This window comes from Pelodiscus sinensis, chromosome 7 (assembly GCF_052426305.1).
Source record: "Pelodiscus sinensis isolate ZL-2025 chromosome 7, ASM5242630v1, whole genome shotgun sequence".
In the NCBI taxonomy this organism is placed as follows: Eukaryota; Metazoa; Chordata; order Testudines; family Trionychidae; genus Pelodiscus; species Pelodiscus sinensis.
This window is the reverse complement of record NC_143058.1, coordinates 8,199,038-8,226,106: the sequence shown is the minus strand read 5'-3', so window position 1 is coordinate 8,226,106 and position 27,069 is coordinate 8,199,038. Positions and strand designations below refer to the sequence as shown.

Here is a 27,069-nt window from a genome sequence, read left to right as displayed (position 1 = left end):
GAAAACGGCATAATGAAGAAACTGGGGTATAGAGAACTTTTAGAAAGAAAACTGCAGAGCAATGCTTGTGGGTTTTTTTTTGTTTTTTTTTTAAGAAAACAAACTAAGGCTAACTAACAACTAATAAAACTACTTTTAACTAATTTTTTAAAAGTCTTTTCCAGTCAGAAGAGCATTGCTCGGAACTGGTCTTCTGCCAAGGATGGTAGAAAAGGAACTGAGAGGACCTGTGCTGCACACACAGCTAACCGACTGAAAGAGCGTCAGATGGCAACTGCGCATATGTGACATGGGGAGGCACAGCTAGGCTAAATATCTCTGATTGCCGGTGCGAAGACGTACTGACACCAGATTGGAGCACCACAAGGACAACTCTCAAAGGAGAAACAGTAGGTTTATGCGTAATGGTGTTTCAGAAGGGGACAAACAGGCCTGTGTCATGAGGTTGCACAGGTATACTCTCCTAACCTAGTAGAGAGGCATCAATTTTGAGTATCATCCATGGAGGTGGCCTGTGCAAAGGGAAGACCTGTGCAAACGTTGTTTGGTTGTGTCTACCAAAAGATGGATTTTGGTGGGTTGGTTGTGGTTTTTTTGGGGTTTTTTTTTAAACATTTTGGCTGGAATTTTAAGAGATAACTAAGAATTACTTAAGTAATCATTATATTAATATATAATCTATAGATCAGGCCACAGTTCCCATCTTGTCACATCTCCTGTATGTCCCAGTAAAATACAATTTCAGTTAACAATTATGTGACCTAACTTCTATACTAATTTCACATGCTGAGATTACTATTCTGTTGTGTTGTAGCTTTAAACACAAATTTATACTTGGAATTGTTGATTGCCTGACTACCAAAGACATTTCTGTGAGGAATCAAACTTCAGTGAAAAAGGACTTAGTCCAGCCTTGCAAGGCTGATTTATTCCAGTCACAACTGTAAGGCAGACAAAGCCCACTCACAGTTCTGTAACAATATGTTCAATAAGATGTGTGATATAGGTTACAACCTAAACTGATTCTACACAACAGAAATAATTGAAAAATGACTACTAATAAGAAAAATGGAAATATGTTTTAACATTTATAAAAGTTTGATAGCAGTTACTTTAATTTCTAATACAACAAGCCATACTGAGTAACAAATTTATAGTCAGTCACTATGCAGCAAGGAATCTTAATACCCAAGGAGAGAAGAGTACAGGGATAAATGGTGTTGAGCTACTAGGATGCGTCCCCTAGGCTCTGGTATGTAGGAAGAATGTAGGGTGTCTCTTTCTCCTCGGTTGGAGGCCATGTCATTGAGGGTGGGGGGTTTTGTTTGCTTTTTGTTTATTTTACACTTCTCATGTGTGTGCGGTCCCCAATAGATTTTTCTGTGGGTCAGCAGCTCCCGACCCAAAAAAGGTTCCCCTAAAGACTGGCCTAAAGACATTTGAGAAGGAAAAATCTTCATTCATAAAACATCTGCATGCAGTATCCAGTACATAATATATGAAATGAATCATTTATACCCGCGATACTTAATAATGAATAATTTTAAGTCTCTTTATCTACATGAAAGTGCTTGTAATTAATTTGGAAAATATTATGAAACAACACACAAAAGCAGTTTTCCTTACCACAGAAAGGTGTTAATTCGTACCCTGTTCTTATAAATTAGTATTCCTCCGGACATCACTCCAATCATAATTTCATTGTTACTTTGATCCTTTAAAAGAGAACAAAACAATAAATTCAACACAAAACAATTACACACACACACACACACACAGTAGAAACCCGTATATGACCATCCACATCCCCCTCCATGCGCATTCACTCTCTCCCCCACCTCAGCTAAGTCATATCTTAATTTAATGGGACAAGTTTTTAATGCAAGACACATTTAATGGCATAGTTCCTATTAACCTGAGCTAAAAATTTACCCTTTCCCCTCTTCATTAAGTACTGTCCTCACAAATACAGTTCACATCTTTCCTTTTCCACCAAACCTTCTGTGCTCACTGTTAAATATCTGCTTCATGCCCTTTTTACTTACCTGTAGTACAGTAAAGGTCTCCCTCACTCTATTCTAGACACAATCTAGTACATTCAATGCCCAACAACTAAAATTATCTCCTTTGCATGCCTCTTGAATCCTATGACTCACTACTTTAAATTCCTTCCTCATTCAATACTAATTTTAAAAACAATACGTAGTCCTATGGCACCTTAGAGACTAATATTTTATATATAATATCATGAGCTTTCAAAGGCAAAACCCTCTTCCTCAGATGAGATAATCTTGAATCTCAAAGGCATGCAAAGAAGATAATTTCTTGATTCTCGAGATCATCTTATCTGAGGAAGTGGGTTTTGCCCACGAAAGCTCATGATACTATATCTATATATTTTGCTAGTCTCTAAGGTGCTACAGGATTACTCATCATTTTTAAAAGTTGTTTTTAAAGTTACAGACTAACAGTTACCTCTTTGAGGCTTTTTCCAAATTCAACATGAAATTCCAACTTACCACTTTTAAGATTATACAGTAGTGAAACCCCTATTTATATCATAGCCTTTGCCTCTTCCTCCTCACATAATTCCAATTTTTTTATGCTAATGATAAACTGAAGAGTGCTCAAGTGAGAGAGATTATTATTAATTAGTGGACCTTCTAAAGATTCTTAGCTTTGACAGGCTCGAAAGGGAAAGTGCACATTCCTGCAGTTTGTATAATAGGCCTAGTACCCTTTTTAGATGATGACACTTAATATTGATTTAGAAATTTAAACAAGAAATCCATTCTCTGGAAGAATGTATCTATTTCAGTTTCACACAGATACTCCTGTGTTTATGTTCTAATGCAATTATCTGCTTAAACGCCTTGAAATAGAAGGCAACTTATTCAAAGAAATGCCAATAGTGAAAATTACCTAAAGAAATGTGTTACACCAGTGGTCTCCAACCTTTACACCCAAGATCACTTTTTAAATCTCAGAACAGGCGAAGATCTACCGCCCCGCCCCTTCCTTGAAGCCCCGCCCTCTCTATTCTCCTCCTGTCCATCACTTGCTATCCCCAGCCCTTACTTACACACTCTGATAAACAGTTTATTTTTAAATTATGCGATACATACAATTAAAATTACGTGTTTATAGTTATGAAATAAATGGTCTGTTTTTTATTCATGCTATTTAAATCTAAAATGAAGCATTTATAGTTATACATTTTGTGGGAACAGAGTTCTGCGGGTGGGGGCAGGGGAGAGGGAACAGGGTGCTGGCAGGGCAGAAGACAGGGTTCTGCAGCAGGGGACAGAGTGCCAGTGAGGACAGAGTTCGGGGAGTGGGGATGGGAGTGGGGACAAGAGAGTGGGGACAGAGTTCGGGGAGTGGGGACAGAGTTCTGTAGCTGGGGCCAGGGGAGTGCGGACAGTGTTCTGTAGCTGGGGACAGTGTTCTGTGGCTGGGGACAGGGGAGTGGGGACCGAGTTCTGTAGCTGGGGACAGGGGGCTGGAGACAGGGGAGTGGGATGCCAGTGGAGGCAGAGAGTCCCCTGCATCTCCCTCCTCCCAGGATTTTCCCACCCCCCCAGGGAAACCAGCGTGTGCCTACCCCGGGGCCGACCCCCCCCAGCCCCATGCAGGGAAGCCCCACGCACACCTGCCCCGGGGCCAATTCCCCCTCCCCCCCCCGCCAGGAAACCCCCTGCGTGCCTCCCGCAGGGATGACTCGCCCCTCCTATGCAGTGCAGGGAGCCAATGCTCCCTCCCGCAGTACACCCGGCCGGCAGTGCAGCTAGCGCACTTCTGGAATCGCCGGAAGTAGCGCTAAGCTGCAGGACTTCTGAAGCCAACACTACCTCCGTTTTCTCTTGAGGTAAGTAGTGGGGCTTCTGGGGGGTGGGAGGGAAATGGGGGCAGGGCGGACAGGACGCCTCGCGAGTGACTGGTCGAGGCCTCACGATCGACCAGTAGCTCACGATCGACCTGTTGGTGACCACGGTGTTACACAATATAACCAAACACAGATGATTATGAATCATAAGCTCAGTCAATTGACTTGACAGCAACCCAACTGTGAACTCAACTAATGACTTATACTTTTATATAAATGGTAATAAAATTTTAGCTATTATGGTACTGTCTACACTAGTAAAATTTAACCAATGACAAGGCTACCCCTCTGAGAGATCTACACTAGTGTTCCCTATAAGATGTGCACTCGTACGGCCACTCAGTAGAGAGTCAAATGCCATCCAGCAAATTAGCATAGCACTCACAGCTAGACTTTTTGCTTCTAGTGGTGGTGCACATTCACATATGCCTTGATGGACATAAAAAAAATCATTTCACACATGGATGGAAAAGATTAGAGGAAACACTGGTCTGTACTACAGTGACACAGCACAGTGCTGCAGTTACGTGTTTGATATTTACTGCAGAGAATAAAGGGGTTTTTATTAGGGATGTAAAAGTTGTCAATCAGTTGACTACATGCATTTCCCCACCACGCACACTTTCTGCCTCTATATCAGAGGCAGCCAGGAGAAGGGAGCAGAAGCTGGTCCTGGGGCGAGCCAATTCCTTCTAGCACCATCTCGGCAGAGCTGCTGGCTCCGCCCCCCACATTACTTCCTCCTCAGTTGTGCAGGAGGGCCAAGGGAGGCAGCTCCCCGGTGGGACCCCCCGTCGACAGGGGCTGTTGGACCCGGCACGACCCGGGACTGTGCAAGCCTAGGTCAGTCCCAGCTCATGCAGAGTCTGGGACCTACTCCCACTGCACCTCTAGTTTAAATGTAGTAGAACCGGGCTGCCTGCATGCCCAGCTCTTACTACATTTCATCTACAGAGCTGCAGCAGGGGTAGCTCCTTCTGAGCACCTTCCCTTATTGAATAATCGTGTAGTAGATACAAATTTTATCAACTACATGATTACCCAATTATCTGCCTCTTAACAACCTTAGTTTTTATACCTCTAAGGTAAATCCACCCCCTTAAAAAAGCAGCTGTTAGGCTGAAGGAAGAATTCTTCTATCATTCTGGTTGCATCTACTGTAAGGGTTAGACTGATCTATGTCTCACAGGGCACAACATTTTTACATATCTGATTGAAAGAGCTAGGTCAAATTAAGTGTTAGGCTTGGAGGTGGTAGATCGTAGCACAAATAGGAGTTTTGCTTTTTCACACTGTACTTTTCTAAAATGCTTTACACTCTAATCATAGCAGATCCTACTATATCCCAACATCTGTTGGATTGGTTGCATCTATGTAATGTAAACGTTGTAAGTACCTGAAAACCTACTTAGCATGTTTCTTTATGTAGAATTAAGATCAGTAATCTGAACACAACTTGTTTTGAATAGAAGAATACAAGCGGTCTAAAGATTAGCGTTTTAAGTGAAATGTAAATCTGTGTTGGGGGGCTTCAAGAAACAGATGGGAAATTCTTCCTACAAATGACCTACTTACAAATGATACATTTCAACATACTTAGAACTGAGATAATGATGTCTCATATACACACTTGGATACTGACCATAATCTGCACAGTCCAAAGTGCATTAATGCCCTGGTTGCAATGATGTATCCTTCACAATATTTAAACTATACAAAGCTTTGTGAAACTTGCAACTCAAGTGAGATAGTGAACATGAGAACTTCCCATTCATTTTATCAGGATATTAACTGAAGCTAAATCAAAACCATTCAGAAGCCAAAAGTTCCCTAAATCCAAAGACACATTCTATAAGCACATTTATCCAATATGATTATAAATACTTGGCCAAACCTGATGTTCATCTCACTTAGGCTCAGTCTGAGCAAGGTACTTAATCCTTTGTGAAACTTTAAGCATGAGCAGTCCCATTGAGGTCAAATAAGGTCTACTCCAATTGCTGAAAGTTAGGCCCATGACTAAGTACTTTGGAGCCTTGAACAATATACTCAAATTGTAACTAACCTGTTCCTGAAAATATCATGAATCTACCTATATATTACGGTATGAGAATTCATTCAAACTTACTCTTGCATAGTGCAATTCAACTCCATAGAGTTCTAAGGTACGTGCAGTATTGAGATAACTGAATTCTGCTTCTGCAGGAGACAAGCCTCTATAATGACAAAGATGGGTTAAATAAGAAGCAGCCCAAAAGTACATAAAATATCCAGAACCCTTGGTTAACTCAGGCAGATTTAAAAAGACACTACTTTAACCCCATTTTTTTCAGATAACCCAATTCCCCCTTAACTCCACTATCTATACTGATGGACATGCAGTAATTTTGGAAGCTAGAGATTCAAGCAATTTCCTCACAGACACTTCTTAATTAATTGCAAGAACAACGGGGAGTCCTGTGGCATCTTAAAGACTAACAGATTTATATGAGTGTAGTCTTTAAGATGCCAAAGAACTCCTTGTTGTTTTTGCAGACACAGACTAACACTGCTACCTCTCTGAGACTTCACTGATTCGTCTTCACAGATATGCACTCAGAATTCTGTAACTTCTGCCCCACACAACAAAAATGTCATTAAATGAAGTCTGCAATATGTAATTAACATATATAGGTTGTATTTCAAATGGCTCAGTGATAGGTGCCTTAAAAAGTACCTAAAACCTTTGGGTTGGCAGAAAAGTCTCTAGAAACAGCTCTTGAAATTGTACTATATTTTGAATTAATATCTTCACTGAAGGATCCACCCTAGATGCTAATAACTGTGCCATCACCAAGTTCAAATTATTTAATTTTCATTACTTCCCCACCTCTCTACTTTGCTATAGGTTTGACCAAAACTAAGCAATGTCAAGTCAATCACTAATTAGCAATTTTGGTAATTATTAAAATAAGCAATACTCCCTATCTGTAATAAATCTGTTAACAGAGTACAACCAGTTAAACATTTTACTGCAAATTTCCTGACATACTAATAGAGTCTTTTTAACTGAAAGTTTATCCACTGTATATTATTACAAATTAGGGCATACAATTCAAAAGATTTTTTTGTCTTTTATCCTTTTGGCTCTAAGTAAAGAGTCATATAAATGACAAAATGATGAATTTGAAAACTCATTTGCCTACTTCTAAGAAAGACAAGGCAGTGAGGTAACATCTCTTGTTGGACCAACTTCTGTTTCTGCAAGATCAAGGTTTTGAGCTTTTTCTGGTCTAGAGAAGGGAACTGAGCTAATTACAAAATGGGATAAATTATTAAGCATAAAGGGATTAATATGCTAAGTGTAGGACATCACTTAAAATGAAGTGGTTGATTAAGGGTTAGTATGCAGTGAGACGTGTTAAAATGGTTGTACTGAGCCCTAAAACTAATCTCTTTGTTCACTTCATGCTTTTAGAGTCTAGCAGAATTATGAATAAGTTCCCAAGTTTGCCTTTTGAAGGTTTCGTTTGAGGATAACTACTTAGAGGACCAATATGGAGTCATCATTTCATGAAAAGTGTTCACTCACGCATGGATGACAGGATATTTTTATTTTATCATTTTTCTGTGAGGGTTCATTCAAGAGCATATGGATTGTCTGGTTTCACCAAAGTTGTTCGGGTTAGGTTTCTGGTACACTGGATGAAGACCATCAAATGACACACACTGTGATGGGCATGTGCAAGACCCATACATTTTGAAAGATGTGTTGTGAGGATAATGATCATCAGAGCACTAGAGTTTTGGCTGTAGCTGAAGTTCTGCATCTTCTGTTTTGGCAAAGTGTTGTGCTGCTTTGAGATGGTGGGTGCTGCGAGAGCTTGCTTCTGAAAAGCTTAGCTAGATGCGAGGGTTCTTGGAAGGCCAGAATAGAGGGATCAGGAAAGATTTCTTTCAGGATATGCTCCCAATCAAATGAGTTGTAACTATTTGATGATATGGGTTACAATGTGGAATGGTAAATGACAACGAGGGGTATGCAGTGAGTGGGGTATTTATTTCTGCATTGAAACAGATTTTCCTGGAGTATGTGGTTGGGCCACTCCATGAGGTGATTTACATTTTTGGTCGAGTGTCCTTGTTAGGCAAATGTGGTTTTAAGTGTATTTAGCTGTGTATCCTAGAGTTGGTCAACAGAGCAAACACTATAGTATTTGAGTGCTTGGTTGCAGATAACAGATTCATTTGCATGTCTGGGATGATTGTTGCATCTGGGGACTGTGTAAAAGGGGTGATCTATAGATTTCAAGCAAAGAGTTGTTTGTAGGATTCCACTGTTGAAGTTGATTGTGTTATCCAGGAAGTTGGCGCTAATGTGGGAGTTTTCGGAAGACAGTTTGATTGATGCATGGTGGTTGCTGAAGTTGTGGGGAAAAATCTATCAAGGAATTTAGGTCATCTGTCCAGAGGATGGAAATATCATTGATATATCTCAGGCATGGCTTTGTGATGCATTTTTCCTGAAATTCTTCCTTGAGATAGGCCATGAAGAGCATGGCATATTAGGGAGCCGTCTAGTATTCATGGTTTGGCAAAAGTGTTTGTTAAATACACTTTGGCAGTGATGCCGTCACTGTGAGGGATGTTGGTGCATCAGAAGATGTCATCTATAATGGCAAAAGCCATTCCGAAAGGCTATTTATGTTGGAGTTTTTGGAGAAAGTTAGCAGTGTATTGGAAGAAGATGGCCTTTTGATGAATGGTTTGAGGATGGTTTCTATTGAGTCCTGATATTCGTACCACGAAAATGTCATGGCCAGATAATGATGAGTCTGTCTGAGGTTGGGGTTTGGTTTTTTTAATACATTTGTGTAGAGTTTTTCTTGGAGTTGTTGGGGAAAGGACTTGATGTTATCTTCTAATCCCTGTGTAAACTGTAATGTGAGGCCTTCTTCGAGTCTTTTATGGTAGTTGGTATTAGAATCATGTGCTGGCCTCATTGATGTAACCATCATGATTACAGACTACAACGGCACCTCCTTTTCCTCCTGGTTGGATTTCAGAGTGGTAGAGAGATTTTAGGGCAGGAATGGGGAACCTCAGGCCCGGGAACCAGATGCAGCCTCTGAAGCTCACGGCTCCTCCCCCTCCGCTCCCAGCATTGGGAAGCCTGCGCTGGTGCTCTAGCCCCACCCCCTCCGCCATCCCACAGTGCGGCTGGAGTACACAATGTACTAGCCTAAGCCCCCCTAGGCTCTGGTGTGCAAGGAGAACATGGGGAGTGTCATTCTCCTCCTCAGTCAGGGACCACCTCAGTGAGGGGTTGTTAATTTTTTTGTTATTGTTTTTCTCACTTCTACATAGCCCGCAACCAATTTTTTGTGGGTCTGCAGCCCCTGACCCAAAAAAGGTTCCCCACCCCTGTTCTAGCGATATAAAGCTTTTTGAGGAATTCAGTCAATTTTTCACCTGAAGTAAGCAATGTAATCATCGTGTATGGGGTTTCATCTGCAGGTGAGTCTGTGGGCAATCTAGAGAAGTTAAATTTAGTTTAATTAACTAATCGACTAGTTGATGGGTTTTTCATTGACTAGTTAATTAGTTGATAAGTGGGGGTGCTGCAGTGGGGTTACCTCCCAGCCCCAGGAGCTAACCCTGTTGTGGCTCTGCCTTTTAAATGTATTAATAGCTGGCAAGCCAGCCAGGGTCCGGGGCAACAGAGAGCCCAAGAGCATCCATGGCCCTGCTGTACCAAGGATGTTGCCAGACCAGAGACTACTGGTTTTTGGAGGTGCTACCTATACTACTATATAGAAGTCTTGATAGGTTTATGATGCTGAGTGTTATGTAGTGCTCTTGTGATGTGGTTATGGTGTCACTCAGAAGTAGTGGTGTCAGTTGTGGAATTGTAGTTGGCTTCACTTTTGGGTTCTGTGTTGTTGGCTTTCATTGGATTTTTTTTTTTAATAGTTATTTGGGGTTTCCTGTTTTTTGGTTTTTTTTTTTTAATACCAGTGTGGGAGAGCATGTGATGATTTCTTGTTTGAAGTTGTCCCTTCTGTAGTATGTGAAATTCAGGAGATGGTTCCTCATTTCTCTGCAGAACTGTTCAGCATATTTGGAGTCTTGAGCAGTTGTCACAGGATTGTGCATGGTGAATCCTCAGAGAATTATTTTGTTTATTGCATCTGCACAGGAAGTGAATATTGCTATTCACTCTGGCTTCCTCCTTCTCTATGTTGTGAAGGTTCCATTTTAAATGGCAAAATGGGGTATCTTCCTGAGTTACCTGCAGTGTTATTGTAGCTATCTTGGTCCCGGGATATGAGTGACACAAGATAGCAGAAGCATCTTTTATTGGACCAAATTGGTGGCGTTACAAACTTTTGAAGTTCACATAGGTCCTCTTTAATATACTTCTGAATGTATGCATACACACACTCTTCTACAGTAATTCCTTGATACTCGTAAAGGCAACATATACAGAAACCTTATGAAGAGATCATTAGGAATGAGTGAAGATTTTTCTTAAAGAAACAAAAATGTCCTATAAAAATCCACACTATCAATAAATAAGGTCTTATATAAAGCCTATCTTCAAACCAATTTCAAGATTAGCACATTCATTCTCAATCTTCCTCCTCCTCCACACTGTGTCAATACTTAATATTAAGACATGTAAAATACTGCATCATAAAAATTCACCTGTTAAGTTTAAAAAAATGAAACATCTATAGACAATATGACAAAGTAGGGGTAATTTTTTCTGTAAATTCTTACATATGCTGATGATGTAATTTTGCTATTTCTTTTTCAAAGTCTTGAGGCTGGCTAGGGATGAAAGAGTAGTCTGAGAGGTAGCCTGGCAAGTTTTCTGAATGGCTGTAGTCTCCCAATTCGGCTAAGAGATTGAAGGGAATGATTATTACTTATCAGTGCAAACAATATATTCAGCATTGTACAATACCCAAAGTTGAATGCAGTCCTGACCCCAAACAACTTATGATCTAGAAGAGACTAAGATGACAAACTCGAATTCACCTTGTTTCTTTCACATGAGATACAAGTGTTATGGGTATCAGAGTAGTAGGGTTGGTTTTTTTAAGGCCTGAATGACAAGATGGTGCTGACTTGGCAAAATGGTTTATGAAATATTCATGTTGTAATTTAGTTCACATACTTATTGCCTATATAATGATTAACCCTAAATAAACAATTGTGCTGCTCCAGGGTATTTCTGTAATCAACTACTGTGTGTGTGTATCCATGTTTTCCTTTTATTACGAGCACTCACTTTTTCAATCTTTCTAAAACTTGTGCTACTATAATTGTATCCTATAGAATGTAAGATCTGCAAAAATAACTTATGCATTCTTGCCAAGGTTTTCCAAAACCACAAACTGCTTATTTTTATGTCAGCTCAGATATATCATTTTATTCAAAACTGAAGACTAAACATGTATTACAATTTTTCAAAATCTATTTTATTATTGTACATTAATATCACAGAAACATCAAATCTACTTCAGATCTTTTAACTGGTTTATTGTTTTGGAGAAACAACACACTTATTTAAAGATTGTCTGAATACCATTTCCTTGTAACTATTGTGTATACACATATACAGGCAGTCCCCAGGTTACATGGATCCGACTTACATTGGATCCCTACTTACAAACGGGGTGAGGCAACCCCGCACTAGCTGCTTCCCCCCAGCAGACCAGGGAGACGCGAAGCTAGCGCACTCCCCCCCCCCTCCGCCCCAGCAGACCAGGGAGACGCGGAGCGGCTTTTCTCAGTAGACACCTCACCTTGAGAATAAAGGACTGAGGGAAGTGAGGTGTGGGAGAATAAAACTGAGCTCTGGAGAAATGTTTGGCTAGAGTTTCCCCTACAATATGTACCAGTTCCGACTTACATACAAATTCAACTTAAGAACAAACCTACAGTCCCTATCTTGTACGTAACCCGGGGACTGCCTGTATAAAGTATCTCACAGACTAACGCCTCTAGATATGCCATAAAATATCTCACAAACATAACTAAGAACCTTAAGGTTGTACTTTTAAGCATTCAAACATCAGGCATTGCCAATAATATGACTGCATGTCTATATCTACCATAGCTTGATCCTGGAAGAAGGCATTCTTAGGCTAAGTGGGATATAAACACCACCTCTCTCCCCTCCATACATACATTTCTTGGATGAGCAGGAGGGAAATGCAATGTCCTTCTCCTGACCTGACCCCCAACTGTTTCATGCCTTCCTATTTATCTCTGTAAACTTTGCCCCATCTCCCCATCTGCTGTCATGGAGCCCTTAGAAGGGAGCCCCCTCTTTTCTTACAAATAGCCAAAGACCTGCTTAACTTGCAGGAAGGATAAAGTGGGTACATTCATTACAATATACAGTAAACTAGGTTCGTCGGGGGACGGTGACCAAAACCCTGAGGGGAGTGGGAAAGTCTGATACCGGGAAGAAATGCAGAGAGGAAGGGGCAAGAAAGGAGGACCCATGTTTCGAATGGAGAAGATAGGACCATCAACTGGTTACCTGAAGTGTTTGTACACTAATGCAAAAAGCCTGGACAACAAACAGGAAGAACTGGAGGCCCTGGCCCAGACAAAGAAATATGATTTAATTGGGATAACAGAGACTTGGTGGGATGACTTGCATGACTGGAGCGCTGTCATGAAAAGGTATAGACTGTTCAGGAAGAACAGGCAGGGGAGAAAAGGAGGAGGAGTTGCACTATATGTAAGAGAGCACTACGATTGCTCTGAACTCCAGTATAAAGAGGGAGAAAAACCTGTTGAGAGTCTATGGGTTAAGTTTAAAGGAGCAAACAACAGCATTGATGTTGTGGTTGGTGTTTGCTACAGGCCTCCGAATCAGGTGGATGAGGTAGATGAGGTTTTCTTCGGACAACTGAGCGAAGCTTCCAGATCGCAGGCCTTGGTTCTCGTGGGGGACTTTAATCACCCTGACATCTGCTGGGAAACCTATACGGCAGTACACAGGCAATCCAGGAAGTTTTTGGAGAATGTTGGGGATAACTTCTTGACACAGATGCTGAAGGATCCGACCAGGGGCCGTGCGCAGCTTGACCTTCTGCTCACAAACAGGGAGGAACTAATAGGGGAAGTGGAGGTGGGTGACAACCTGGGAAGCAGTGATCGTGAGATGGTAGATTTCAGGATCCTGACCAAAGGAAGAAAAGAGAGTAGTAAAATACACACCTTGGACTTCAAAAAAGCAGATTTTGACTCCCTCCGAGATCTGATGGGCAGAATCCCCTGGGATGTTAACATGAAGGGGAAAGGAGTCCAGGAGAGCTGGCAGTATTTTAAAGAAGCTTTATTGAAGGCACAGAAAGAAACCATCCCGACGCGTAGCAAGAGAGACAAACATGATAGGAGACTGGACTGGCTTACAGGGGAAATCCTTGGTGAACTTAAGCACAAAAAGGAAGCTTACAAAGAGTGGAAACTTGGACAAATGACCAGAGAGGAGTTTAAAGGTATAGCTCGAGAATGCCGGGGGGTTATCAGGAAGGCGAAAGCGCAAATGGAATTGCGACTGGCTAAGGATGTGAAGGATAACAAGAAAGGTTTCTACAGGCATGTTAACAAGAAGAAGGTGATCAGAGAGGGTGTACGGCCCCTACTGGATGAAGGAGGTAACCTAGTGACAGATGATGTGGGGAAAGCTGAAGTACTCAATGCTTTCTTTGCCTCTGTATTCACGGACAAGGTCGGCTCCTGGACTTCTGCGCCAAGTGACGCAAGATGGGATGAAGATGGACAGCCCGTGGCGGGTAAAGAACAGGTTAGGAACTATTTAGAAAAGCTATACGTACATAAATCCATGGGTCCGGACTTAGTGCATCCGAGGGTACTGAGGGAGTTGGCAAATGTCATTGTAGAGCCTTTGGCTATTATCTTTGAAAAGTTGTGGAGATCGGGAGAAATCCCGGATGACTGGAAAAAGGCAAATGTAGTGCCCATCTTCAAAAAAGGGAAGAAGGATGATCCAGGGAACTATGGGCCGGTCTGTCTTACCTCAGTTCCTGGAAAAATCATGGAAGGGATCCTTAAGGAATCCATATTGAGGCACTTGGATGAAAGGAAAGTGATTAGGAATAGTCAGCATGGATTCACAAAGGGCAAGTCGTGCCTGACCAATCTGATTAGCTTCTATGATGAGGTAACTGGCTCGGTGGACGTGGGTAAGTCAGTGGATGTTATATACCTTGACTTTAGCAAGGTTTTGATACGATCTCCCACAATATTCTTGCCAGCAAGTTAAGGGATTGTGGATTGGATAAATGGATGGTAAGATGGATAGAAAGATGGCTAGAAGGCCGGGCCCAGCGGGTAGTGATCAACAGCTCGATGTCAGGATGGCAGTCGGTTTCTAGTGGAGTGCCCCAAGGTTCGGTTCTAGGACCGGTTTTGTTCAATATCTTTATTAATGATCTGTATGAGGGGATGGATTGCACCCTCAGCAAGTTTGCGGATGACACTAAGCTGGGGGGAGAGGTAGATATGCTTGAGGGCAGAGATAGGGTACAGAATGACTTAGACAAATTGGAGGATTGGGCCACAAGAAATCTGATGAGGTTCAACAAGGACAAGGGTAGAGTCCTGCACTTGGGACGGAAGAATCCCAAGCACAGTTACAAGCTGGGGACCAACCGGTTAAGTAGTAGTTCTACAGAAAAGGACCTGGGGGTTACAGTGGATGAGAAGCTGGATATGAGTCAACAGTGTGCCCTTGTAGCCAAGAAGGCTAATGGCATATTAGGTTGCATTAAGAGGAGCATTGCCAGCAGATCCAGAGATGTCGTCATTCCCCTTTATTCGGCTTTGGTGAGGCCGCATCTGGAGTATTGTGTCCAGTTCTGGGCCCATCACTACAAAAAGGATGTGGACGCATTGGAGAGGGTCCAGCGGAGGGAAACTAAAAGGATTACGGGGCTGGAGCATATGACTTATGAGCAGAGGCTGAGGGACTTGGGTCTGTTTAGTCTGCAGAAGCGAAGAGTGAGGGGGGATTTGATAGCAGCCTTCAACTTCCTGAAGGGAGGTTCCAAAGAGGATGGAGAGAGGCTGTTCTCAGTGACAGATGGCAGAACAAGAAGTAATGGTCTCAAGTTGTGGTGGGAGAGGTCCAGGTTGGATATTAGGAAAAACTATTTCACTAGGAGGGTGGTGAAGCACTGGGTATGGGTTACCTAAGGAAGTAGTGGAGTCTCCATCCCTAGAGGTGTTTAAGTCTCGGCTTGACAAAGCCCTGGCCGGGTTGATTTAGTTGGAATTGGTCCTGCCTAGAGCAGGGGGCTGGACTTGATGACCTTCTGAGGTCTCTTCCAGTTCTATGATTCTATGATAACTTCCAATAATCCGGCACCTTTGGGACTCAGGGGGTGCCGGATAATTTTATATGCCGGAGTACCGGAAGGGGGGCTAGGAAGGGTCTGGAGGGGGGAGGGGAAGGGAACTGCGCAGCGTGGGCAGCACTCCAGAGGCTCTGCTCCCGGCTTTCCCAAGTCTGCCACTGCTGGAACTGACCAGCAGCGGACTTGAGGAAGCTCTGCCCCCGGCTTCCCCAAGTCCGCCGCTGGTCAGTTCCAGCAGCGGTGGACTTGGGGAATCCGGAGGCAGAGTAGCTGGGGTGCTGCTGGGTTGGTCCCGCAGCGTCGCTCAGGTGAGGGGTGGCGCTGCGGGACCAACCCGGCAGCACCCCAGTTGCTCTTCCCCTGGCTTCTCCAAGTCCGCCGCTGGTCAGTTTCAGCAGTGCCAGACTTGGGGAAGCCTGGAGCAGAGCAGCTGGGGTGCTCTGCCCCACGGCTCCCCAAGTCCGCTGCTACTAAAAGTAACCAGCGTTGGACTTGGGAAAACCGGGGGCAGAGCAGCTCCAATTGTCCAGCTGACCAGAGCACTTCCGGGTTCCAGTTGGTGCCAGACTATCGGAAGTGCTGCATCACTGGATGCCGAACAACTCGAGTTTTACTGTAGTCCGATTACATGATAATTTATTATATTTCAGAAACATTTTGCACCTTACCCATTTTATATTTTTAAAACATTTTCACTTGATGTATTTCATTGTTGTGATTTATATAGTAAGCTCTTTTCTAAAGTATTTATTTTAAAAATGTTGACAGCATTTTTGTACTATATATTTTATTTACAACCAGAAGCTCAGTCTTTCTTAAGAGCAATGCATATGAGAAGGCATTTAACTACAAAGTTAACTGAGTTGGAAACGTAAGTGAGCCAAATATTCCTGCAAATTTTGTTACTAATCTAAGCTATATACTTTATATGTAATATATGTCATTAAAATAGGCTTAGCTGTGTATAAACTGTATGAACTGGAACTATTCAGCTAGACACTACTAGAACACTACCTTGTTCCACACACTTTTGGATGTGCAAAGTAAGAAACATCATTTTCTATGTCTAAAAACAGCTTTAGCCTTATTACTGAGGAGGTAACCCATTTTAGAGCATAGAGAGACTTACAAAAAGCATTACTATACTATAAACATTAATATAAAGAGGATATGGAAAGTTAGGGACTTACGGTAAAATAACTTCATGTCCACTTTCGTGAAAATACCATAAAATGGATGAAAGAAAAAGATTTACCTTTCCTCACTGATGGAAAATAATACTACTATTTTTATACAGATTTAGGTCTCTCTGATCGCACAAATCCATTTTATATGCTTACTACTATTCATTAACTTACGGTGACTTAACTGATCACTGTAAAGTCAGAAAAATAGAAGGCATTCTTTGAAATAAGTGAGTAATTATACTTACACTGAACAGAGTAGGAAGCCAAAAGAGCAGCAGTATTATAAGGACAGGGCAATCTATATTTGTTTTTTAAAAAGAAAAAATATACACCTGATGTGAATTATGACCATTTTAAATGTCTTAAGATTTAATTTATTTGCCATACACAGATATGAACAGTAAAGCACAGGTTTTTCTGAATACATTTTTATTACAAATATTTCCATTTGCAGGTACTTAAGAAAAAGAATGATTCTATTTTATCATCATTTTTCAGCAAATTCTACATGGCTAAAATTTGTATATAAAATTATTAATTGCTAAAAGTTAAATAAAATATATTTTACTCATTGCAAACTGGTCATAAATTGTATATATTGGTCAACATAATAAAAGAGGCTTACCTTCCAGTAAGAATGTCTTGTTTAATTTGCAAAAAATATTGGTACCTTAAAGAAATAAAAATACTAAAATTGGTTGATGAAATGTGATTGTATTTTTAGACAGAACTGTCTTCCTAATTTAACACAAAGCTGAAATATTTGGTGCCATTTTGGGGCCTACTGCATTACAATAATTTCATCAGATGTAATTATTTCTTAAGATTCTAAGAGATAGCTGGCAGTTAAAGTCATGTATATATACACCCACAAGTTTCAACCGTATACTTCTGTAGAACATCCAATTTTATGTTACATTGCATGAAAACATCACACCAGTTACTGAAATTTCACCTAAAGAAAGAAGCGATAGAGAAAAGAGGAAATGCTGCCTTGTGAAAAATTAAATAAAGAGAACAAAACTATCAAATTTTAGTGCTGTAAATTAAGTCACACAAAGTTGAAATTCAGGTACCCAAGTAAAAATTGCCTACTGTTCAGATGTATTCAAGTATTTATAAGTCTCATATGATTGTAGAGATTGAGGCTTTTACTTTTAGGCACCCAATTTGAAGATTTTAGCCTGATTTGGCTCATACAGGCAGTCCCCGGGTTACGTACAAGATAGGGACTGTAGGTTTGTTCTTAAGTTGAATATGTATGTAAGTCGGAACTGGCGTCCAGATTCAGCCGCTGCTGAAACTGACCGCCAGTTCTGACTTACATACAGATTCAACTTAAGAACCCCAAGTCAGCTGCTGCTGAAACTGATCAGCCGCTGATTCCAGGAAGCAACAGAGCAACTGTTGAGCTTTCAGGGGCCAGACCCACTTCCTCAGATCAAATAGTGGAAGAAAATTGTCACAACCATATATACCAAAGGATACAATTAAAAAAATGAACACATATGAAAAGGACAAATCAAATTTCAGAACAGAAGGGGCATGGGAGGAGAGGAGGGGGTAAATGTCTGTGAGCTAATGATACTAGAGGTGATAATTGGGGAAGCTATCTTTGTAATGGGTAAGATAATTAGCTTTTTTATTCAAACTTGAGTGTAAAGTGTCGAATTTAAGCATGAATGACAGTTCAGAGGATTCTCTTTCAAGTGAAGTCTTAAAAGGCCTTTGAAGCAGGATGCAGGAAATCAAGTCGTTGAGACAATGTCCTTTCTAGTTGAAATGGCAAGAAACTGTTTTTTCTTTGTGATCCTGTCTGATATCTGTTTTGTGGGCACTGATCCTTTGGTGAAGTGTCTGAGAAGTTTGTCCAATGTACATAGCAGACGGACACTTTAGGCACGATTGCATAAATTATATTTCTGGATGCGCAGGAATGTGTGTTCTTGATCTTATAACTCACTTGGTTAGGTCCAATAATGGTATCAGCAGAGTGAGTATGTGGACAAAGCTGACATTAACTCACAGACATTTACCTCCCTCCCCCACTCCCCGCAATCCCCTTTCTGTCCTGTTTTTTGTTTCATGAAAATGTAGGGATTTGCTGAGAAATGAAATACTTTACACATGATAAGTTTTAACATGGACCCATAATGTATTCACCCAAAGGTTATATATACAGTAGAGTCAGGATTATCCATCATTCGGTAATCTGACACTCCGCTTTATCCGGCCCTGCAGGTCCCGGGGACAAAGCGGTGCTGCGGCATCAGCAGCTCCAGGGCACAGAGTGGGAGAATGGCCCTGCTCGCTGCCCTGTCGCTCTCCTGCTGGCTCCGCTTTGTCCTTGGGAGCTGCAGGATCGGATAAAGCGCGGGCCGAGAGAACGGCCCCGCTTGCTGCTCCGTCGCTCTCCTGGAGCCGCTGATGCCTACATCTCCCAGGACGAAGCGGCACTGGGGCCATTCACCCGCTCCATGCCCTGGAGCCGCTGTTGCCGCTCCTGCTAGCGCCGCTTCGTCTCCGGGAGCTGCAGGCATCAGCGGCTCCAGGGCGCAGGCAGGGAGAACAGCCCTGCTTGCTGCCCCATAGCTCTCCTGGAGCCACTGATGACAGCAGGTAAAAAAAAAATCATCAAGGAACGAATATACAAAATGAATGAAGAGTTAGTATAATTCCAGAGAAAATATGAAACTTTCAGAAATAAGACAAGTATTGGTTAAAAGTATATTTGTACCCACCGATAAATGAGAAAAAGAAAAACGTTTTTTTAAACGTTTCCTTTTTCCTTTTCCTATTTCCACCTGAACAATGTTTTCTCTGTGAGATTATTTCCTATGTACACTATATTTTTACAATATGTATTCAAAGGTCCCATTTTAAAATTTCTGATGTAGTTTGTGTGCTTACAGCATGTGAATTTTAGTTATCAGCTAAGGAAAATTCCACACACATTAAAAAAAAATTAATTAGTGTGAAAGAATTCCAATAATCAATGCCTTCAAAATTAATTATGTTTTATGCTAATACTTAGTTCTACTTCTAAACTTCTAGAAGAGTTTTGCAATGGTAATATCTAAACCTACCTTGTATATTCTTCTTGGAGCTTGTTAGGGTCACTTACAAAAAATTTGACTCTGAAGTTTAAACTGTAAGGAGATCCTCCTGGAATTAATAAAAGCAGTAATTAGGTTACTTTTAAATCCTTACTCGATAAAAATTATATTTGAAATAGACCAAATAAATGTATGAGCTCACTTTTTAATTGTTTCCTAATTGGTTTGTTTGGATCCAGCCACCTCTGGAGAAAAAAAATAGATGAATTATATATGTATATATATTTTAAGAAAGCAACACTTATTGTACAAATTACAGACTGACATGATCGTGTCAAGAAACATTTATTTTCTTGTTATTTAATATTTGAGCTTCTTATGTAGAAATGGCCTTTCGGCATTCAAAATTCAGTAACTGTCTGAAAGATCACAGGTTATCACAGACATATTCAATTACTTCCTCTTTGGCATCTGTCCCTGTATACCTTATGGAACTAAGGCTGCCCCCAACTGCCTACACATGTGGTTGCCTGCAGCTGAGCTGGCTACTTAGAGAACCCATCATTAAGTGTTTTCACATTTATATTTTAAGCCTTATAAATATTAATTCTCATTACTAGGGGCTGCTAGTTAATGTGCTACTGGACAAAGCAAGGACTGACAACATGGAACCACAACATTCTAACTCTGGCTCAATTACTTAACCTTTCTGTCTTTTTTCCACCATCTGGAACAGTGTTTCTCAACCTTTTTTTTTTTTTTTTTTTTATAAAGTACCCTTTAAAAAAAATTGTAAGTACCCCCAGAACCTACAGTTTTCAGGCACACTTTTTTCTATCGTTGCAACATAAGAACGTACATAAGAACGGCCGTACTGGGTCAGACCAAAGGTCCATCTAGCCCAGTATCCTGTCTGCCGACAGTGGCCAGCACCAGGTGCCCCAGAGAGGATGGACCGAAGACAATGATCAAGCTATTTGTCTCCTGCCATCCCTCTCCAGTCTCTGACAAACAGAGGCCAAGGACACCATCTTATCCCCTGGCTAATAGCCTTTTATGGACCTAACCTCCATGAAATTATCTGGCTTCTCTTTAAACTCTATTATAGTCTCCCCCCCCCCCCCCAGTAAAATGTCTAGTATTTTCAGTTTCTCAGCTGGAAAGCCACTTGGGACATTCTTCCCCTGCCATGTGGAAGGAAGTGTAAAATGTAAAGGTGCCATGATTTTTTGGAGGGGCGGGGGGGGGGTGCTTGTTTTGCTCAACATTTGGCCATCTTCCCCCTTTTTATTAATGCAGATTTTTGTTTAAAAATGAATTAAAATATAATTAAAATAAAAATTATCTAATTAAATTAAGTTTCTATCAAATTTACCCAATTCACATTTAATATGAAAATAGCTTCAATTTCACCTTTGACGCCTTTTTTCTATTTTTTCTCCAATGGGGGTGGGGCCCACAAAATTGACATTCTTCCCCCTGCCATGGTGGGGATGGGGAGTGTGAGATTTAAAGGTGCCATGGTATTTTTGGGGAGGAGGGTGGTTTTTTTGCTCAACATTTGGACATCCCCCCCTTTTTATTAATGCAGAATTTTTTAAAAAATGAATTACAATATTAAAATAAAAATTATCCAACTAAATTAAGTTTCTATCAAATTTACCCAATTCACATTTAATATGAAAATAGCCTTCAATTTCACATTTGACGCCTTTTTTTGTTGGCGCCCATCACACTCTTCTGAAAACATGAATGTGCTATTGGCCACAAAAAGGTTGGGGACCACTGATGTACTCGATACAAATTGTATCGAGTACACGATTAGTCAATTACCTACTTCTTAGCATCCTTAACACTAATCCTCTATTAGTGAATTATACTATATAAAAGGTGGATTGATCTCCTTGTGGCGTCTCAGAAAAATCGAGGGAAGGTTATCTGAGCTCTGATGGATTGTGTTCCAAACTGCATGAATGAATCTAACCTAGCCAACTCATAGCATGATTTAATACTATTAGAGACCCATTTAAATGATCTTTGGGTAGATACTGCCTGATCCTTATATCAAGGTGATTCTTTTCAGGAGACCATAGACCCTGGGTTTGAAAGTGGTGCAGAGCTCTGTAACCAAGCACACAAGTGTCTATTAGCAGTGCTTTGGTGACAAGTGGAAAAAACAGTATCCCCTTTACATACCCGTAAAAAGTACTTTTACACGTTTAACTATTAGAGTATTCAGGGGATCAATACCCCATGTTCATGTGATATTTGGTAGATACACCATTTTCAACTGTATTTGTAAGGTAGGTGTAGTCTTGCATACCGTGTGATGTAAATATAGGAAACAATGTGATCAAGAAAACCAAGGCAAACTCTCACATCTAATGGTAAACATGCAGCTGGTTGATGAGGCCTACTATGGTAAAGACTCTGTTTTGGGGGCACTTAAGCTCTTGCTGTTGTAGAGTCTGACACAGCACATTTAATAATCTCTCAAGGGACCCCTAAAGGGATAAGGAAGAGGGATAAGTGTTAGGAAGGTTCTGAAACTGAATGGAACACTCACATTCTGATGATTCCTAAGATTCCACGGTGATGTGATTTCAAGTCACTATGTTTTCTCTTTCCCTTCTTTTCTTTTAGTAGTTGCCTTTTTTTTTTTTTTAAAGGCATTCACACAAAAGCAGAACACTAGAGGGAGTTTGGATACAAGAGACAGAAAGGAAAGAGAAAATGGCAACTGCCAAAAGAAAGGAAGAGAAATAGAAAAAGTAAATAGATCTGTTAAATCAGTGTTTCTCAACCAGCAGTACGAGTACCTTAAGGGGTACTCAAGAGACACCTGGGGGGTACATCAACACAACTAAAATTTGGAGAAAACTGAATTTTTGTTTTAAGTTTTACAGCGCTTTATTATTTTTTTACTTTTTACACCCAAAAATTTCATCGCCCACCCAGCTACAATTAAGTTGTTTAAACAAATGTGTTGCAATGGTAGAAAAAAATTGTGTGCGTCTGAAAACTATAGGTACTGGGGGTACTTTATAAAAAAAGTTTGTGAAACACTGTGCTAAATGCTCCAAGTGGCTTTTGACTAACATGTCAGATTTGTTACTTTGGGATGTACACAGAACAGCTATAGAGTGAGTCTCCACCACTGAAATTCCAATATATTTTCTCCCAATTTAAGAGGACCTAATAAACAGTACTACACATTTGTAAATTTGAGGAAGAACAGCTCTTCCTGCCAAATAAATCTAATGGCCAATCTTCTAGGCATTACGGTATATAAAATGTCAAGTAGTCCAAGTGATTTTTCTTGCACAATTTCCACTAGAATCTCAAGGGCATTCACCATTCAGTGCAGCAGTTCTTGGAAAGTCTTGTAATAGTCTGGTAAGGGACATGTACTAGGGACTGCTACCTTGGTTACTGGAATAAGCTGCTCCTCAATCTGAGTGTGTTCTTCCTCTTCTCCCCACCCATCTTGCTAAGCAAGATAAGTGCCAAGTTTGCCTGAATGATTTTGTGAATCTGGAAAATGTAGCCTTTCTGGAATCAACAGAAGTTGGTTTCCACGCTGAGGCATGCCCCAAGATTCCCCAATCAGGTAAACGGGTGGAAATGCAAAAAGTAATAACACAAATCCTAAAAGTAATGATAATTGAATATTCTACAAATGCATACACCACCACCATTGAGCTGTTTGTTTCATTCTAGTTCTGACATGCCCCTTTTATGGCATGTAATTATCTTCTCAAAGCCCAAAAGATTTCAGAAGTTAAAAAAAAAACACTGTAACCTTTTAATCACATGCTCACTAGATAACTCTGAGTCTCCCTCTAAGGAAACTCTGCAGGGCTTCCTCTTAATTACAGCTGCTCCCATTATTGCACCTCTGTATTAAATTAGCATTATAAATACACATACAGAGCAGAACACTAGAGGGAGTTTGGATACAAGAGACAGGAAGAGAAAATGGAAAATAAGACGGCCACAGCAGTTGAAATTTTGACAGTCCTTTTGAATAAAGAATCTGGTTGAAATCTACTAGCCTCTTATTTAAATCTAAAGACAGCTTACTAGCTCTCCCACATCCACATTAATTTCCCTGTTATACAAGTCTTTTTCTCCCCATTATGCTCATTTCTTGAGGAAAGCGTCTGGAATGAAGAGGTTAAATCTGATTACTATCTTGATAGTATCCCTACCAGAACTACTTACAAGTGATATAATCACGGACAACCCCTCCACCTCCGATTAAAAAACATCTAAAATGTGCTGAACAGCTTTATTTGGCAATAAACATTGAGTTCTGGTTTAACCATGGGCTGCTAGGAAGAGGCGGGAAAATAAATTTAGAAAAAAATCAGTCAACATCATAGTCAATGTATTGTGTTATCACATTCCAGGGACAAAAGTATCACAGAGATAGTTCTCAATAATAAAACAAATTAAGATACATTATTATAGCAACCAGTGGACTTCAATCTCTTAAATACATTAGATAAACGGTAAAACAGAAGAAAGAGAAAGCTTCAGAGAGGAGGAGGGAACATAAGCCAGTATTCCTCCTTTTAAATTGTTGCTTTCCTTTGTGAAACTATGGAAGCCCAATTCTTTCTATCCATACTAAGGAACAAAGAGCATTCAGTGTCCACTGAAAGCCAAAGGGGTAGATTACTGACTGTACACGCAACATTCAAGAATTGCTTTCTAGGTCACTGATTTCTTTTGTTCATCCAATGCACATGTTGAGAATAAAAATGCTATCTTGTCACAAAAAGGGTAGATTCTCTAAGTCTGGACACAAGAGTCACACACATAACCTCAGAACAGAAAATCAGAAGGAATAGTAATACTACAATCAGTAAAGTCTAGTTTTAAAATCATTAAATATTTTAAGGGATGAAATGAAAAACTCAGACCACATTAATGAAATACAATAAATAAATAATAATTGTTTATATAAAATGTAGGACATAAATTTCATAATGTGTATTTTTTTTTTACAAAAGTGTGAATGAGATGACTATTTTAATGTGAATATGGTAAGTTATTTTGGAGAATTTTTAATATATTAAATATATTTTAATAAAAATGCAGGGACATAAACATTTATTATTAAAGAGGCATTCACACATAGTCTTTCTTTAGAAATTAAACCTAGGTCAATCTCCCATTTAAACTATATCACTGCTGTGCTTTTTTCCAGATTAATAAAAATAGTTTCAAGTGAAAACTTACTATTTTTAATATTCTATATGGCAGTCACTCTGTCTACCTGTCCAGCCTACTTTTCCTCTTTCAGACATACAAATGAGACAACCAGACAAAAATACAGAAGTATCACATCACACTATTACTAAGAAATTATTCACTTTCATTTTTGCCATATAATCAATTTGAATATAAACATTTTATTTACATTTCAGCATATAGTGTATACAGAGCAATATAAATAAGTTATTTCATGAAATTTTAGTTTGCACAGACTTTGTAGTGCTTTTTGTGTAGCCTGCTAAATATAGGCAAATGTCTGGATGAGTTCACATACCCCCTGGAAGATCTTTGTGTACCCCCAGGAGAATGTGCACCCTAGTTTAGATCCACTGCTATTGGCACCTTACCAATTTTAGCAAAGAAGCCTCACATTCTACCAAGTTCAAATTAGCCCCAAAGGACAGTTAAGAACAAGGATCTGTCTTGTCCTTATAGGCTGCTTCTGTAATATATAGAAAATCCTACCAAACCCATATAAGATACAGCTGGAGAAGATGACAGTACTGGATCTAATTATTCCTCTTTACCAGTCACCAGTGTGTCATGATAGCAACCGGTCCTCTTATTAAAAGTTTCTCACCTGTGGACACCCACAAGGTGTCTTCTTTCCACCGCAAATATCTACATGAGACCCCTTGGAGAATTTCTGAGGTGCCACAGACCCCTCTGTCATCAATATGCTGATAACTAAAGGTATATTTTGTTATCCAGACAACAATCAACATGATACACATGTAGTAATGACTACAGGCTATCACCTGAATAATCTAAATGAGCTGGGGAAAGGAGTAAAGAGTGAGGTGGAAAAATTTGCACATGATACCAAACTGTTCAACGTAGTGAAGTCAAAGGCAGACTGAAGAGTTTCACAAACCACTAGGCAACAAAATGGCAAATGAATTTTAATACTGATAAATGCAAAGTAGTATATATTGGAAAACATAATCCTAACTATATGTACAAATTGAAGGCGACCAACATATTACCCTTCAAGAGAAATCTTTGAGGCATTCCAGCTAGTTCTTCAGAGTGTTCTCCTTCTCCATCTGGGATCACTTTAGTCTTACTTGAGTTGTTTGGGTTAGGTGTTAACAACATAAGAACAGCCAAACTGAGTCAGACCAAATATCCACCTAGCCTGGTATCCCGTCTTCCAACAGTTGCCCCAGAGTGAATGAACAGAACAGTTAATCGTCAAGTAATTCCACCTCTATCACCCATTCCCAGCTTCTAATAAACAGTGACTAAAGACACCATTCCTACCCATCCTGGCTAATAGACACTGATGAATATCCTCCATGAATTTCTCTAGTTCTTTTTTTGAACGAGTTGACGTCCTGACTGTCATAACATCCTGTGGGCAAAGAATTCCCCAGGTTGACTGTGCATTTCATGAAGAAAAACTTTCCTTTGTTTGTTTTAAACTTGTTACTTATTTATTTCATTTGGTGACCACTAATTCTTGTGTTATGGGAACAAGTAAATAACTTTTCCACAATAGCCATGAGTTTATAGACCTCTATCATATCCCCCCTAGTCTCCACTTTTCTGAGCTGAAAAGTCCCAGTCTTTTTAATCTCTCCTCATATGACAGCCATTACAACCTCCTAAACATTTTTGTTGCCCTTTTCTAAATTTTTTCCATTGTCAAGGTATCTTTTTTGAGAGGAGGTGACCACACCTTCACACAGTATTCAAGATGTGAGCATACCACAAATTTTTATAAGGGCAATAAAATACTCTGTCTTATTCTCTATCCCTTTTTAAATTATTCCTAACATTCTATTTCCTTTTTTGATTGATGCTGCACATGGATGTTTTCAGAGAACTCTATCCACAATGACTCCACGATTTCTCTTGAGTGGTAATAGTTAATTTGGTTCCCATCATTCAGGAGATCCTGAACCTCGCTGTGAGAGAACAGGAATCTGTCAAGGCAAGAACTATGGAGTAACAAACGAAACACTGATAACTATGCCAAGATCGCAAAGGGCATGAAGGAGAAAGGATGCAACAGGGACGACCAGCAGCATCACGTGAAATAAAGGAGCTAAAGCAGGCATACTAGGGATGTTAAGAATTAGTTGACTGTCCGATAAGCCAGTGTTTCCCAATTTAATTTGGCCGAGGAACCCTTTTCAGCTTTTCAAGGAACCCCTAGGTTTGTCAAGTCAAAAAAAAAAAAAAAGCATGAAAATCACATTCCTTCCCCAAGACCCCCACCCCCCTTCCTTGAGGCATCATCTGCTCTGTTCCCCTCCTCTCCATCACTT

General features: G+C 40.3%; 1 protein-coding gene across 2 annotated transcripts in view; it reads right to left on the bottom strand.

Annotated features, from left to right (window-relative positions):
* Positions 1-27,069, bottom strand: part of PTPN4 (protein tyrosine phosphatase non-receptor type 4) — a 216,284-nt gene that overhangs the window by 106,937 nt on the left and 82,278 nt on the right. For both annotated transcript variants that reach the window (XM_075933064.2, XM_006137719.5), the window contains exons 4-10: positions 19,716-19,758; positions 19,544-19,622; positions 17,083-17,127; positions 16,703-16,755; positions 10,649-10,769; positions 6,015-6,102; positions 1,627-1,715 (exon numbers count right to left, since the gene is read on the bottom strand). In XM_075933064.2, coding sequence (XP_075789179.1) covers positions 1,627-1,715; positions 6,015-6,102; positions 10,649-10,769; positions 16,703-16,755; positions 17,083-17,127; positions 19,544-19,622; positions 19,716-19,758 — 518 coding nt within the window. The remainder of the gene's footprint in view (positions 1-1,626; positions 1,716-6,014; positions 6,103-10,648; positions 10,770-16,702; positions 16,756-17,082; positions 17,128-19,543; positions 19,623-19,715; positions 19,759-27,069) is intronic.